This window comes from Acomys russatus, chromosome 16 (assembly GCF_903995435.1).
Source record: "Acomys russatus chromosome 16, mAcoRus1.1, whole genome shotgun sequence".
NCBI classification, from domain to species: domain Eukaryota; kingdom Metazoa; phylum Chordata; class Mammalia; order Rodentia; family Muridae; genus Acomys; species Acomys russatus.
The window spans coordinates 40,548,064-40,564,161 of record NC_067152.1 but is presented as its reverse complement, the minus strand read 5'-3'; the positions used below and the strand labels follow the sequence as shown (position 1 = coordinate 40,564,161).

General features: G+C 49.2%; 1 protein-coding gene across 1 annotated transcript in view; it reads right to left on the bottom strand.

Annotated features, from left to right (window-relative positions):
• Positions 1 to 1,649: 1,649 nt before the first annotated feature.
• Dnai2 (dynein axonemal intermediate chain 2) overlaps positions 1,650 to 16,098 on the bottom strand; it is a 30,521-nt gene continuing 16,072 nt past the window's right edge. The window contains exons 7-12 of the mRNA XM_051159284.1: positions 15,224 to 15,346; positions 10,410 to 10,633; positions 7,266 to 7,401; positions 6,250 to 6,396; positions 4,134 to 4,361; positions 1,650 to 1,751 (exon numbers count right to left, since the gene is read on the bottom strand). Of these exons, the coding sequence (XP_051015241.1) occupies positions 1,650 to 1,751; positions 4,134 to 4,361; positions 6,250 to 6,396; positions 7,266 to 7,401; positions 10,410 to 10,633; positions 15,224 to 15,346 (960 nt within the window). The remainder of the gene's footprint in view (positions 1,752 to 4,133; positions 4,362 to 6,249; positions 6,397 to 7,265; positions 7,402 to 10,409; positions 10,634 to 15,223; positions 15,347 to 16,098) is intronic.

The window sequence follows — 16,098 nt, the reverse complement described above, 5'->3', positions numbered from 1 at the left end:
GTTTTTTAAAAAGAATGTTTTTTCACCTTAAGCTCAAGGTGGGGGCATTTTCCCCCCCTCAAAGCATTCCATCTGATTAATTTTACTCTCCAAATTGGGTTTCTGTACCCTGACTCCACCTTATTTTGCTTGTTTGTATGAGAGAGTTTCATGTAGCCTGAGGTAGTCTTGAACTTGATATGCAGCTGAGGATGACTGTGAACGGCTTTACTCTCCTGCCTCTTCTGAGATCTGGGATTGCCCGTGTGTCCCCCACGCTCCAGTTTCCGCGGTGGTGAGGATCAAACCCAGAGCATGTGCTTGTGAGGCCGGCACTACCCCAACCTTCTACTGACGTTTTGGACGAGACCATTCTCTGTGGTGGGGGCCTAGAATCCTAGGAACCTTAGAATGCTAAGCAGCCTAACAACCTGGGATTTCTGCTTGCCAGGTGTGTTAATTCAAAATGTCCCAGATTTTGCCAAATGTCCCCATTGGAGCAGAATCCATCTCACAGAGAATCCCACCTTTGAGAGAAGAGTCCCTTAGGGTAGCATGGGTCTCATACATTATGTATGGTTGTGAGCCACCATGGGGTTGCTAGGAATTAAACTCAGGACCTTTCGAAAAGCAGCCAGTGCTCTTAACCTCTGAGCCATCTCTCCAGCCCTCCAATTCTATTCTTAATGCAGGCACTTTGAATCTCAGCTGACAACCACGTAATCCATGACACTCTGGCACTGCTAAGTGTACACCATGGTCTCTGAGGTGCCCTCTACCCTACCCACTACTGTATGGAGGAGCCATGGCTTTGGGGCCCAGCCTAGTACCTACCCAAAAAAAGGCCTGCTGCTCTGCATGGTACCTGGCCCACAGTCAACTGCCTGGGCCTCCTTACCAGCTGTGACCAGGTAACTCTCCTAGTGCCTATTTCCTCTTCAGTAAAAGAAGAACTGCTCAAACACAAACCTTCGGGAACTCTGGAAAGCATACGAGATTGGTGCGAGGCCCTGAGCATGAGACTCATGACAGGCATCAACTGTTGTTACCACTGATTTAATGTTATAAGAAGCATAGCAATAGAAAGCCCACATGTCCAGTGAGAGCCTACCTACCTATTTTTCACACTTGGGGGATCCCTCTCCCCAGTAACTGCAACTCAAGATGCCCCCTGAAGGGTTGCTTGGAAAGGTATTGCAGAGCGGGACAAAACTTCTGACTTGTGAGTAGGTGGTGGGGGTGTGGGGTGGGGTGGGGTGAGAAAGGAACTTGCCCCTCAGTATATGCTCCTGAGGGCCCCCATGCTGGGTGGGCAAGCTCAGCCGAGCTCTAGAAGCTTCTGGAGAAAGGCATTGGCAACTACTAAATGGAGAACCCGTCATAAGCACAACCGAGGGACACATCCAGAGTCTGACTGAAGGCTCTGTGTGCCCTGAGTCGGGGTAGCCTCAGGGCGGCTGAGGCCAGGGGAGCCAGCACAGAGACAAGCTCTACCCCTTGTAGTGTACCCTTAGGGCTTGGCCCCAAGTGTGGGTCAGTGACTGGAGCCCATGTGTCATCACCAATAATTACTGAACAAAGAAACTCAGCTTTCACTTCTCAGATGAGATGGCATTAAGAGGAAGGCCAGCAAGGAGCACAGAGGGACAGTGCTGTGGGCAGAGGCTGCCCTAGGCGGACACATCTTCTATCTCTTCACCCACTTCTTCCTCCTCTCCGGTAGCTTCTTCCAACAGTTCCTCTCCGTCTTCCATGTCTACACTTGTTTTTTTCTTTCGAAACAAAAAACAGAAATGCTGGTGAGGGGCAGGCCTCCCCTTACCCCCATTTCCCAGAGGTAAAACCCACAAGGCCAAGAGCAAGGAGTTCCAGGCTCAGCTTCCAGGCAGAAGTGAACTCTTCCTAGCTTTGGAGTGATACTTTCTAACCCCCAGACTTTGAAAAGACTAAGAGAGGAGATGGTATGGAGTGGGCAGGAAAGGGGGTGAGTCTGTGAACTGCAATGCTTTCTGCAGCCCAGCTTCATCGAGAATGCCTACACTTTGTTCGGGAGGCAGAGGCAGGCGGGTCGCTGTGAGTTCGAGGCCAGCCTGGTCTACAAAGCGAGTCCAGGACAGCCGAGGCTACACAGAGAGACCCTGTCTTGAAAAACAAAACTAAACAAAAAAGAATGTCTACACTTTGCAAGGAAAGCATTTCAGTCGTGGGAGCCCCAAGCACAAGCCCATCAGCTGCAGGGCACTTTAATCTCTGCCTCGCGAAGGATGAGGTAGGCCAGGAAGAGCTTGGGGATTTAAACCAGAGGGTCAGAACTCTAGTCCAGCCTGTGCTCTAAATGGGGGCTCCCTTCCCCACCTCACAAAAGTGGCTCTCAGCTAAGAACTCTCCAAATACAAACTGCGTAACAAAATCACTCCCTGTTCTCAAGCAGGAGGGAGACAGAGCAAGTATCACTAGGCAGATGGGGGTGGGGGTGGGGGACTGGAGAGGTGGTGTTAAAAGCACTCGCTGCTCTTGCACAGAATATTCAGTTCCCAGCACCCATGTCACGTGGCTCTTAACCACCTCTAACTCCACCTCCAGGGGATCTGACACCCTCCTCACGTATACATCACCCCCTCTATCTGGATCTATGTATGTTGGCATTACAGGTGTGCATGAGCCAACGTGGTTTACGGTTTGATATTGAAGATGAAACTAAGGCTTTATGAATGCTAGGCAGCTACATCCAAGCCCCTCCAACCAGTTCTTCTATTTATTCATTTATTCAGTGTGTGTGAGAGAGAGAGCATCCGTTGTGCATGTGTGTGTTTGTGTGCATATCTGTACATACATATGTGAGCATGCACATGACCTGAGTTCCACAGCATACAGGTGGTAGTTAGAGGACAACCTGTAGGAGTTGTTTCGCTCCTTCCTCTACCACACCGGTCCCCAGGAATCAAACTCAGACCATTAGGGTTGATGGTAAATGCCTTTACCTATTAAGCCATCCTGTTGGTGCTACTAAGACCTTATTTGTGTGTTGGTTTGTTTATAATATGTACATGTGTTTTGTCTGCATGTATGTCAAAGTGCCACATGAATGTCTGGTGCCCACAGAGGCCTGAGGGAAGCACTGGATCGCCTGGAACTTGAATTGAGTTACAGACAGTTGTCCAGGGTCCTCTAGAGGAGCAGCCAGTGCTCTCAATTGCTGATATATCTCTCCAGGCTCGTCTCTAAATGCTTTTTTTTTTCCCCACCAGAGCCGAGAACCGAACCCAGGGCCTTGCGCTTGCTAGGCAAGCGCTCTACCACTGATCTAAATCCCCAACCCCTCTAAATGCTTTTTAAACAAGGGCCCCACACTTTCATTTTGGCCTTGGTCCCCATGACACAACAAATCTTGCTCAGAAAAGCAGACGCTGGCTTTATGGCTTTCCTGACACCTGGCCTCTGACTTCCTATCTGGGCCCCTAAGGACAGTGAATGCAGATGGAGAAAATAAGACAACCAGGCACCATCTTTACAGTGTGCTCTTCCCTTTCAAGATGGCAATGGAGGAACGGAGAAAAAAGTAAGAGTCAGGTGACACAGGTGGAAAATGTTTGGGAGCTGAGGGCCAGGGGCTGAGGAGCAGTCACAGGCCACAACTCCTGTCGCCTAGTTGGGCTAAGCCAGAATAGCGCACAGAAGGGCAAATGTCACGGCTCTTTCCTTCCATGAGCCTCAAGGCCCTCACTCTCAGAATCCCAGGGCTCTGTTTTGGGGGCCATTATGCATGCTGAAGATGGGCTACCATGATGGGGAGAAACATTCTAAAAAGCATGGAACTTTGGCTCTCAAGGAACCTCATGTCTCTTGGGAGACAAACTGCCTCAGGAGATAAGACCCATCCTGAACTAGGGAGGCAGAGGCAGGCAGATGGCTGTGAGTTCGAGGCCAGCCTGGTCTACAAAGCCAGTCTAGGACAGCCAAGGCTACACAGAGAAACCCTGTCTCGAAACCCCCCCCCCCAAAAGAAAAGAAAAGAAAAGAAATTGGTCCATCCTGAAAAACAATTGGATCAAGGTCACCCAGGAGGTCAGTGGTTGGCAGAACTCCTCAGGCCTCATGACCTACCCCCACCCCCCCACGACTCCAACCCACCCATGCCCAGCTGAGGTCCTTACAAGCTTGGGTCTCTTCTTCAAGGCCTCTGCCTCCTTCTTCTTCAGCTCTGAGAAGATGACCTCAAAGAACTCCTCCTCAGCTTTGATGACTAACTCTTCAAGGTTCAGGGCTACCTCATCCTCTTTCTGGTCTTCATCTTTGCCCTCTGACTTGCCTTTCTCCTTCAGCCTCATCTCACGATGTCTGGCCTCCAGGATCTTTTCCCGCCGGGTCTCACGTTCAAATATCTGGGGGCAGACAAGAACAAACTGGTGGCAAGGAAAGTGGGGAGCAGTTGGAAAGCCCGGCATAGTCTGGGCTTCTCTGAAACTTTGTCCCTGGGGAGGTCTGCCGGGGGGGGGGGGCGGGGAGGTGTGTCATATCAAGAAAAGAGGGCTAAGCCAGGAATAGGGGCACATCCTTATGATCTCAGTGCTCAGAATGCTGAGGCAGGAGAATTATGGCAAGCTTGAGGCCAGCCTTGGCTACTTGGCAAAACTCTGTCTAGGAATTTGTTGTGTACTGAACTATTTTCTATGAAACTAAAAGGAAACCAGCACATGCTTGTTGGAGGAGGGTTTCCTGCACTGTGTTTTCAGATGCTGTTTTCAGTGCCTTGGGATCTGGTTACCGCCCTGCCATGGGCATTGCTATGAATGTTGAACTACTTCCTGTAACCATGTGATGATAAGGGATGTTCCCCAGTTATCCCTGATTGGCTAAATAAAGATGCTGAAGCCTATGACTGGGCAGAAGAGAGGTAGGTGGAGCTTAGGTTCCTGGCTTGGGGGTCAAGAGACCATGAGGACAAGGACAGGAGGAGAAGGAGTTGGAGAGAAAGGAGTCCTCATGATGCAAGATGGCAATGTGCATGTAGCCATGAGGAACAGCGTCAATGGAGCAGAAGCTGCCCAGGAGTCATCAGACTGGCACGTGATTGGCTTTTAGGTGGGTTTTAAGGACAGTAGGATTAGAATAGCTCAGAATCTGCCCAGCATAGTGCCTACAGCTTAATAATAAATCATGGTCTCTCTGTGACTATTATTTTGAAAGCTCCTGGGGTTAAAGAAAACTATTACTGTAATATTTTCTGTTATTAATTAATATAGAAAGAACAATTATTTATTCTACATATACATCTACAGCAAGCACATTTATAACTGTGAAAATGATGTAAAATTGTAACATTTGCTTTCATTTATTTGTATTCAAGTGAGCCTAACTGAAATAAATTGCCATCCATTGGAAGAAAAAAAAAACCAAAAACAACTAAGCCAGATATGCTGGCATATGCCTTTAAACCCAGCACTCAGGAGGCAGAGACAGGAGGATCTCCATGAGTTCAAGGCCAGTTTGTTTGACACAAGCCAAACCAAGACTGCAAAGTAAGACCCTGCCTCAAAACAAACAAACACACTTGCACACGGGCTAGGGGTGTCAGTCAGCTGTAGGAGTTCTGCCTAGCAGAGATCCAGCTGTGTAAACTGGCTCTGGTGGCACACACCAGCAATCCCAACACACTGGAGGTGGAGGCAGGTGGACTGGGGAATTCAAGGTCATCCTTGGCCACACGTTAATCAAGGCCAGCCTTGAGCAGGACCACTGAGTTACTCAGGTCCAAGGAGCCCCAGACACATAGGCTACAGCGAAGAATGTCCTTTGACAAGTAATGATCCTGGACGCCAGCTTGGTGGTGAAGCCCCAGCCTCAGGCACAGTCAGAAGGTTCTCCCAGCCTCAGCACCAAGAATGCCAGTACTAGTATCCCCTAGTGTCCCCCATGCTGCTGGGGAGTGTGCACCAGGGTGGGGAGAGAGGGAGTGGTGGATCTCAGTGCCTCTCCCTCTTTGGGCATCTACTAAGCCTTCAAATAAGAGGCTCTGCTGCCCAAAAGCCCCATTGTTTTACTTCATCAAACCAGTGTGATTTACAGTGTGAGAAACCAAAGCCTGGCATGCTGAGTGACCATGCCAGCACTACTGAATGCACACAACCAAGCAAAGGGCAGGTCTACAGCTTCGAGACACCATGACGCCCTTACCAGTGACGGCAACCCATTTTTTTCCTGACTTGGTCTCTAAGACAGGCCAGGTCAGGGCATGTACAGACAGAGTGGGCCTTGGCCTGGCGCACTCACGGAAGAAGCTATGTTCTTCTCATTCCTCTGCAGGGTGGAGAGGCTGCTGGAAACCTCCAGCAGAGTGGTTGTCCCAAGCTGGGAGCCGCAGGCGATGAGACACCCCGTATCCTGAACCCGGAGGCAGAAGAGGGCTTCATCACACACCTGTTGAAGGAGTCAACAGAACCAGAGTGGGCAAGACAACCAAAGTCACACGTACCCTGTTCTCTGGCCCCAGTGACACACTCTTCTGTAGTGGATTGAGTTCGCTTGCTGCCAAGCTCCTTGGTCTCCAGCCTCACCGTTGGGTCTGGTTCGTTCATCTTACGGATCTCTGAGCTCCCTGGTCTTTCATGGCCCAACCCAGTCAGTCTGAGCTATAGTTTGCTAATATAGGATGATGGGGGAAGCTGCAGAGAACCCTAATATGGGGATCTGAGGGTTACACTATTGGGGAAGGGAGAAATGTCTACTTCTCTTAAATCCCCGTTTCGTTGTTGATTGAGTCTGGGGTCTCACGTAGCCCAGACTGATCTTGAACTCACTACTTCTACAAGGGTGACCCTGAACAGCTTCTGATCCTGCTGCTTTGCTGCCACCCCTGGTTTCTGCAGCCGTGTGTCGATAGAACCCAGTGCCTCCTGCATGCTAGGCAACTGCAAGTCTTTCTCAGTCCTACTAACGGATAAACTTGTTTCTCGAGGTGCTCAGCTTGGAACCCAGACTTGAAGGCTAAGCTCTACTGCGTACGGGTACCTCTGACCCTTCCCTTTGTTACATCCCTTGGGGGCCATTCTCCGACATCATCAGGTCCTTCATGTCTGCAGGAACCCATGCTCCCAAGGACAGAGCGCAGCTGTCCAGAAACCAGAAACACACGCACGCACGCATGCACGCATGCACACATGCACCCACAACCCTGAACCCATCCAGGAAGGACCCCAGGTCCCAAAAGCCTGGGTGTACCCCAAGGGCTGGGCAGAGGCGGCGGGGTGGGAGGGAAGGGGGATCGATGAACAAACACAACGTGTGACCTTCAGACTGAGGGCAGGGTCACACTGCTTGAACACCAAGTCCCAGATGTCCAGGGTCCCATCCATCTTGGTGGTGAAGAAAACCGCTGGCCTCACAGGACTCCAGGCTCCATCGGAGAGGTAAGCCATGTGGTACCTGTAGGGGCCAGTGTGTTGAGTCCCGGGACCCTGTGGTGGGGAGGGCTGGACCTTGATGGTCCCTTCCTCTCACTGAGGCTGTCCTGGGGTCCAGTGTCTCTGAGTCTTTCTGGGTAGGACGTTTTTTCCCGCCCCCCTTGGGTCTGACTTCTAGCATGCCAGCATGCCAGCCTTACTCATCTCTGGTTGTCATGGCTGAGTGTTACAGGGATCTAGGGGTGTGGCTCTCCCCAGGAGCTCAGCATTGGCATTTCCCACAGTGTCAGACCTGCTGGAACTGGGATCCACTGTGGGGGTCTCAGGAAGGACATGGCCAGAAGTTCACTTCCTCCTGGCCTTTGTCTTTAATAATTGAAGTACCACATTTTTTTTTTAATGTGTGTGTGTGTGTGTGTGTGTGTGTGTGTGTGTTTTGTATGTGTGTGTTTGTATGGGTGCATGCATGTCACAGAACTAATGTGGAGGTCAGAGCAGCTTTCAGGAGTCACTTCTCTCCTTCCCCCAAGAGCGGCGGTTCTTAACCTTCTTATTGCTGCGACCCTTTAATACACTTCCTCATGTGGTGGTGACTCCCCTCCCCCACCATAAAATTATTTCCACTGCTACGTCATAGCTGCATTCTTGCTGCTGTTGTGAATTGCAGTGTAAACACCTGATCCTTCTGATGGGCTTAGATAACCCAAAGGGGTCATGACCCACAGGTTGAGAACCACTGCCCAAGAGGATTCTGGAGATCAAACACAGGTGGTTTGGTTTGGAAGCAAGTGCCTTCACCCCCTGAGGCATCTTACTAGCCCAAGGTAAGACAGTGGAAAACAATTTTAAATCAGTCTCTCTCTCTCTCTCTCTCTCTCTCTCTCTCTCTCTCTCTCTCTCTCTCTCTCTCTCTCTCTGTCTTTTCTTCCAAACCCATTCTCCCTGCTCCATAAAGGTATGGCTGAGCCTAGACTACAACTTCAGATCTCCTTTGTTGCTAAGCTTGTGAACAGTTGGGCTGCAGCAGGAGAAATGATCCAGACCAAAAACAAGAAAAACAAAAAAACAAAAAAACTGGAGGTTTTTTTTTTTTTTTGTTTTTGTTTTTTTCTGTAGTTTTTTTTTGTTTGTTTGTTTGTTTTGTTTTGTTTTTGTTTTTAAAGCGAGGCTCTCACTGTGTAGCTCTGGCTGGTCTGGAACCCAGAACCCATCTCTGGCTCCTGAATCTTGGGGTTAAAGATGTGAGCTAGGGGGCTGGAGAGATGGCTCAGTGGTTAAGAGCACTGCCCGCTCTTCCAAAGGACCCGGGTTCAATTCCCAGCACCCACATGGCAGCTCACAACTGTCTGTAACTCCAAGATCTGATACCCTCACACCAACACACATAAATTAAAATTAAATAAAATATTAAAAAAAAAAAGATGTGAGCTAGCATGCCCATCTGACTCTGGAGGGCTTTGAAAGCAGAACAGAATTTTTAGTGTAAGTGTATGCCAAGTGTTGCCTGGGACATGTTTACAGTACATTCTTCAGTGTGTTGGCTGGGCGTGGTGACAGAGACTTTTAGTCTCAGCATTTGGGAGGCAGAGGCAGAGTCTCAGGGTTTCTATCGCTCTGATAAAACATCACCATCAAAAGCTACTTGGAGGGGAAAGGGTTAAATTCATCTTCCACTTCCACAGGGACGATCCCTCATCCTGGAAAGTCCGGGCAGGAACTCAAGGAAGAAACCTGGAGGCAGGAACTGACGCAGAGGCTGGGGAGGAAGGATGCTCATGGGCAGAGGCCATGGAGGAAGGATGCTCATGGGCAGAGGCCATGGAGGAAGGATGCTCATGGGCTTACTCCTTATGGCTTGCTCAGCCTGCTTTTTTTTTTTAATACTCCAGGACCACCTAGCTGCCCAGGGACTGGACCCTCCCACACCAGTCATTAATCAATTAATGTCCTACAGGTTGGCATACAGGCCACCAAACGGAGGCTTTTTCTCAACTGAGGTTTCTCTTTTCAGGTAACTCTAGCTTGTGTCAAGTTGCCAAAATAACAACCAGGACAGGCTAGCAGATCTTTTTTTTTCCCCCATAGGCCAGCTTGGTCTACATAGAGAGTTCTAGGTCGATTAGGCCTACATAGTAAGACACTGTGCCCCTCCCCCACACCCCAAAAAAGGATTTACATGGTTTACTAGGCATGGTAGCACACACCTCTAAGCCCAGTACTTGGGAGGTAGAGGCAGAACAAAAAGGAGATCAGGGTCATCATTGGCTATACTACTAGAGACCATCCCTTAAAACAACAGGGAAAAAAAAAGTTTTAATGAAATTTAAATTTCACTGGGAATGTGGTATTTGCACTGACATTGGTGGGATTTTTAAAAATATTTTTTATTCACTGTAGCAGCCCCCTCCTCGCTCTCCTCCCAGTCCACCCTCACACCCCTCTCCTTGTCCTCAAAGAAGGGGAGCCCTCCTCTATGGGTACCAACCCACCCTGGGACATCAAGTGGCAGCAGGACTAATGGCATCCTCTCCCACCGAGGCCAGACAAGGCAGCCCAGCTAGAAGAAAGGGACCCAAAGGCAAGCAACAGAGTCAGAGACAGCCCCTGCCCTAATTGTTAGGGACCCACATGAAGAACAAGTTGCATGCATGTTCTATGGTGGCATTAGTGCTTTTGTTTGTTTGTTTGTTTTTTGAGACAGCGTTTCTCTGTGTAACAGCCCTGGCTCGCCTGGACTCACTTTGTAGACCAGGCTGACCTTGAACTCACAGCAATCCACTTGCCTCTGCCTCCCGGGTGCCAGGACTAAAGGCGTGTGCCACCCATGCCTGGCTTGTATTAGTGTTTTTTTGAGACAAAGTCAAACTGCTTCAAGCTTGCCATCCTCCTGCCTCAGCCTCCAGAATGCTAGAATTACAGGCATGAGCCACCATGCCTTGTTTAGAGTCCTGTATCTATAGTGGCCAAACTGAGCCTCTGAAGTGGGTCCCCTCCCTCCCCCGTGTTCCCTCCGCATCCTCCCCCACTTACTTGGTCCACATGATAGATGACTCCCGACTGTCCTCAGACCAGATGCGGGCTGTCCAGTCACCAACAGTGAGAAAGTTCTTTGGGTAGAAGGGGTTTCTCTGGAGAGCATAGATGGGACCGTGGTGGCCTGAGAAGGTGCAAACGATCTTCTCGGCTGGTGTTTTGGCCTTGCGGTTGCAGGAGATGACGATGCCCTGCTCGGTGCCTACCATGAACTTGGTTGGCTGCGGAGAAGATGACAGTAGGAGAAGGTCTCATGGGACATCAGCTCTAGGCTGGACCCATGTGACCAGCAGCCTGCCTGGGAACCTCTGCTTCAGCTGTGCTCAGGGTGAGTCCCATCCCACTCCCTAGCCTCACTGGGAATCTTTCTTGAGGCCTGCATACTTAATAAGGGCCTCCTTGGCTCTTCTGTTCCTCAGACGGTCATCAGGAGGCCCTTCCACAGACATTACTTCATATACTATGTGTACATGTGTGTGTTTATATGTATGCAGTGCATGTGTGTATGCACTGTGTGTATGCCGTATGCTTATATGTAGTGCGGGTATATGCAGTGTGTGTGTGCGAGCGCGTGTGTGTGTTGTACACTTGTGGGCAGAAGTCAGAGGAGGCTTCTATCCCTCTGCCTATTCCTTTGAGGCAGGATCTCTCACTGAACTTGGAGTTCTTGTTTTCCGAAACCTTATCTGGCACAGTGACATTGGCTCAAGCACTGTCTAGGCTAGATGTCACTGTGAACTCAGAACAGGTGGCCAGCCAGCCACCTGGTGGTCAGGGATGCAGGTTGTCTCCCCCCTGATCTGGGACCTCTCCAGTTGTGTCTGCGCAGGGTACAAGCTGGAAACTCACCTGCGGCCCATCTGGGGCAAAGCTCTGTCTCAGAACATCAAAAACAACAACCAACCAATCACACGGGCCAGAGACAGAGCTCACCGGCAACTGCTGCTCAACCTGGCAACCTGAGCTTGGTACCCAGAACCCAGGGTGGAAGGACAGAACCAACTCCTGCAAATTTAGTTGTCTCTGAGACCCCCCCACAAGTCGTCACACATACACGGGTGCATGCTTGTTAAAGTAAATAAAATAAATAAATAAATAAATAAAAGCAAGCAAAACAAGCAAAGGGCTGGAACTAGAGCTCAGTTGGTCCAGTGCTTGTCTAGCAGACGTGAAACCCTGGGTGGTACCACGGTGGTAAATTCCTGAAATTCTATAGTCAGGAGGTAAGGCAGGATCGGAAGTTCAAGGTTACCCTCAAATACTTAGCAAGTTCGAGGCTACCCCGGGCTACGGGAGACCCTTCTCCTTGGAGGTCCCCAGCACAGGCAGGGTCATAGACGTAGAAAGAGTGATGAGAGCTGCTCAGGACTTGGGGAGAAAGAAATAGGGAACTGTTTTTTTCTCATCGGCACAGGGTTTCAGTTTTGTTTTATATTTGTTCCGGCAGGAGAGCTAGTTTTTGAGGAGGAAATCATATGCTTCATTTTGGACATTTGAAAAAACAGTTAAAATGAATGCTAGGCTAAGGGGCTTGATAGGATTTCTAAAATTCTTATTTTATTTTTATTTTTTTATTTTTGGAGACAAGGTCTCACTATGTAGCCCTGGCTGTCCTGGAACTTGATGTGTGTAGACCAGGCTAGCCTTGAACTCACAGGGAGCCGCCTGCCTTTGCCTGGGACTTGTGGGACTAAGGCATAAACCACCAAGCCCAGTTTTACTGGAAATGATAAGAATGACCAAATTCCTTTGAGGAAGAACCATGTTAAAAGTGTGACTCAGCAGAGTCACACAGCCAAGAGGAAGTAAAATCATATTCATCAGTAACATAGGAGGCAGGTCTCCTTCTCACCCGGGCTCTTTCTGTTTTGTCCCGATGGTAAATAAAATGTCACGTCTTAATAAAGGGCTTTCAGCTTCGGAAGATGGGAAAATTCCACAGCCACACAGTGGAGATGGTTGTACAACAATGTGAGCGGGTAGGGCGCTACCGAGTCGGCCCTTCAAAGTGGTTAAACCAGACCTGGTGGTGCACACCTGTAACCCTGCACTCAGGAGGTGGTGGAGGCAGAAGGATCAGAAGTTCAAGGTCATGGGTCTGGGAGCTGGCTCAGTGGGTAAAGGCCCGACTGTCCAGCTTGACAACCCGAGTTCAATCCCTGAGAGCCGAATGGTGAAGGGGAGAACTGACCCCCACGAGTTGTCCTTTGACAAGCAAGCCTCCGCCCCCCCCCACCACCACCACACGCTGCAAAAATAAAGACTTAAAATGTAGTATAGTAAATTCAAGGCCAGCTGGGATACAAGGGACTTGCCTAGAAAAAAGTTAAGAGGGACTAAAGAGGAGGTTCAGCAGTTAATAGCTGCTCTTGCCAGACCCAGATTTGAGTCCTGGCACCCACATGGTGGCTCACAAACATCTGTAGGTCCTACTTCAAGAGGCGCACACTTCTGATCCCTTCAGGTACCAGGATGTATATGGTACACACAAATGCAGGCAGAACACTCACACAAAAAATAGTAAATAATAAGTTCTTTTAAATAAATGAATAATAATGAGGAGTTAAGAGAGTAGGCGGTGGGCTGGAGAGATGGCTCAGCAGTTAAGAGCACTGTCTGCTCTTACAGAGGTCCTGAGTTCAATTCCCAGCAACCACATGATAGCTCACAACCATCTGCAATGTGATCTAATGCCCTCTTCTGGCATGCAGGTGTACATGCAGACACAGCATTCATATACATTAAATGAATAAATAAATCTTAAAAAGAAAGAGAGAGAGTAGGTGGTAATTTGATGAGTTTTTTAAAAATGTGCATAGACTGGGGGTGTGGCTTAGTATTGAAAGGTTGACCCAGCTCAGTGTTCAGTAATGAGAGAGAGAGAGAGAGAGAGAGAGAGAGAGAGAGAGAGAGAGAGAGAGAGAGAGAGCAAGCACACACTGAGCTTCTAAATTGGGGATTAAATAAAAAGACCACAATTTGGGGGGTTCTGAGACAAGCCATTCAGCCACCCACAGGGCACCTGTATGTGGTCAGAGACAAGCCACCCAGCCTGCTTTCCTTAGATATCACATGGGGGTGGAGATAGGATCAGAGCTTGGGGGTTCAAGTTCCAGCATTACCGTGTGTCAGGGCACTAGGCTTACTGTCACCAACACTCCTCTTGTTTGTGGAGAAGCAGGGATAAAGTCAAGGCCTCCCAGGACCATGGTGGCTGCTGATGTCTGGCAAAGACTGTGTACCCAGGGACTAGCATGGAGAAGAGGGGACACTGCACCTAGCGTGTGGCCTGGAATGTTTTCTTGAACCCTGCTAGATAGGCCCTGGGTTCAAGGGCTCCTCCTGTGCCATGGTGGCAGGGCAACTGGCTTGTCGCCCATCTTGTCATTCTAGCATTGAACTCCTCCCAGTGGCTGAGGATTCCTTGGGCAGGTGTGAGGTCAGAGCTTCCCAAGGGCCCTAGGAATGGTGGGACAGAACCCTGAGCCAAACAAATCACATCCCCCAAGGATGGGGTGGGGCCACCAAGATTGAGCCTCAGCTAGATACAGAGGAACCAGCCCAAGCCAGGAACCATCTGGAAAAGTGGTTTTCTTGCCTTGATTTGGAGGGAGTGTTCACTTCCTGCTTCTGACCCACTCCGACCGCTGCTTGGCTCAACTTCAAACTTTTACTTTCTATTTGACTGGCTTTCAGTTTTGCATGTTTGAGACATGGTCTTGCTATGTACCCCTGGTGGGCCTAGAACTCTCTAGAGGCCCAGTTGGTCTTGAATTTTCTATGACTTTTCTACTTCTGGCTTCAACTTCTGAGTTTTCAAATTTGTATTTATCATCATCATGATCATCTTGGTGTGTGTGTGTGTGTGTGTGTGTGTGTGTGTGTGTGTGTGTACATGCATACTTTGGCATACTATGTATACATAGACGTCAGAGAACAACTTCTGGAAGTCAGTTTTCTTCCATAGTTGGATCCAGGAATTGAACTCAGGTCATCGGGTTTTACAGTAAATACTTTTAAGCACTGTATCCTCTCACTGGCCTCCTGTTTTCTGTTTTGTTGTTATCTGTTTTGTCTTTAAAAACAAAAGCCAAGCCGGCCAGGGTTGGCACACACCTTTAATCCCAGCACTCAGGAGGCAGAGGCAGGCAGACCTCTGTGAGTTTGAGGTCAGCCTGGTCTACAAAAGCGAATCCAGGACAGCTAAGGCTACACAGAGAAACCCTGCCTCGAAAAACCAACCAGCCAACCAACCAAACAAAACCAACAACAACAAAAACCCCAAAACAAAACAAAAAAAATCAGGACCTCAAACTTGTTATGTATGACCTTGAATTTTCTTCCTGCCTCCACTTCAAAGCTTCTGGGATTACAGGCACGCACCACCATTCCTGGCTTTTGGGGTTTTCCTTGTCTGTTGAGACTTGCCCTAATCATGTCTGTGCTCTGGTTTCCCACCAGGCTTCTCTGTTCTTCTTCCCTTCCTTCCTTCCTCAATGCCAGCTGAGGATCTCAGATCAAGCAAAAGCAGTGTGGGGACTGGTCCTGGCCAGGGATGCTCTCCCTAAAAACTGGACTTTCCTGGCTTTAAAGTTTGCCTCTGCTCAGAAGGGCCAGCCTCAAGCAAGTGAGAATGGCTGCTTTCCTGGAGGTGCTCTGCTGCCCCCTGCTGGAATATCTCTGTAAAGCCTCCACAGGAGTAAGGGGCCCTGGGCAAGGAAGGGACCTGTCCCTGCAGTTCCTACACCAGCCCCTGCCTGTCCATAGCCCCAGCCAGTGAAGTTGAGGAAGGGAGAGCAAGAAGCACCCACCAAGGTAGACTCGAACTCCAAGGAGATGGCGCCCAGGGCGTTCTCCAGCTGCTCCTTTCTCGTGATGTCCATGATGACAACCTCAGTGGGCTCGCTGATCTTGCGGATATCCCACCACATGACCTGGACCGGAAGGGTGAGTGAGACCTTTAAGACCCTGACTTTTGCCATCCTCTCACCCTCACCAACCATCCAGAGGCTCAAAGGATATGGGACCAGTGAGGACAGACATATTTTTAAGAATTGCAAAGGCAAATTAGACACAATTCAGATGAAGGCACAAGAAGCTGGATTCTACAAAACTTCCCCTTTATAGCAATATCTAGCAAGGTGAAAACAAGGTTCGGGGGCTAGAAAGATGGCTCAGAGGTTAAGAGCACTGACTGTTCTTCCAAAGATCCTGAGTTCGGTTCCCAGCAACCACATAGTGGCTCACAACCATCTATAATTAGATCTGGTGCCCTCTGTTGGCCTGCAGGGTTACGTGAGGCAGAGCACTGTACACATAATAAATAAATAAATATTTAAAAACCCCCACAAAAACCAAGGTTCGGGTATGGCAATATATGTCTGTAATCTCAGCCCTTGGGGGAGGGGAGACAGAAAGTTCAAGAGTTCAAGGCCAACCTGGACTACATGAGACCCCATCTCAAAGCACACATATTCATTGGGCTAGCATTCCCACTGTCAGCAATATATGCTATAGATTTGCCTGTGAACATGTGTATAGACCTAGGCACAGATGTACTTCTTGCCAGACCTTTACTGATGCTAACAAAATATAAAATCTTAAATCAGTCGTAACATACCCACACCAAGTCAACAGGCACAGGATCATGCTTCATGAAATTGAAAGTGTGAAAAGTGGGGGAGGG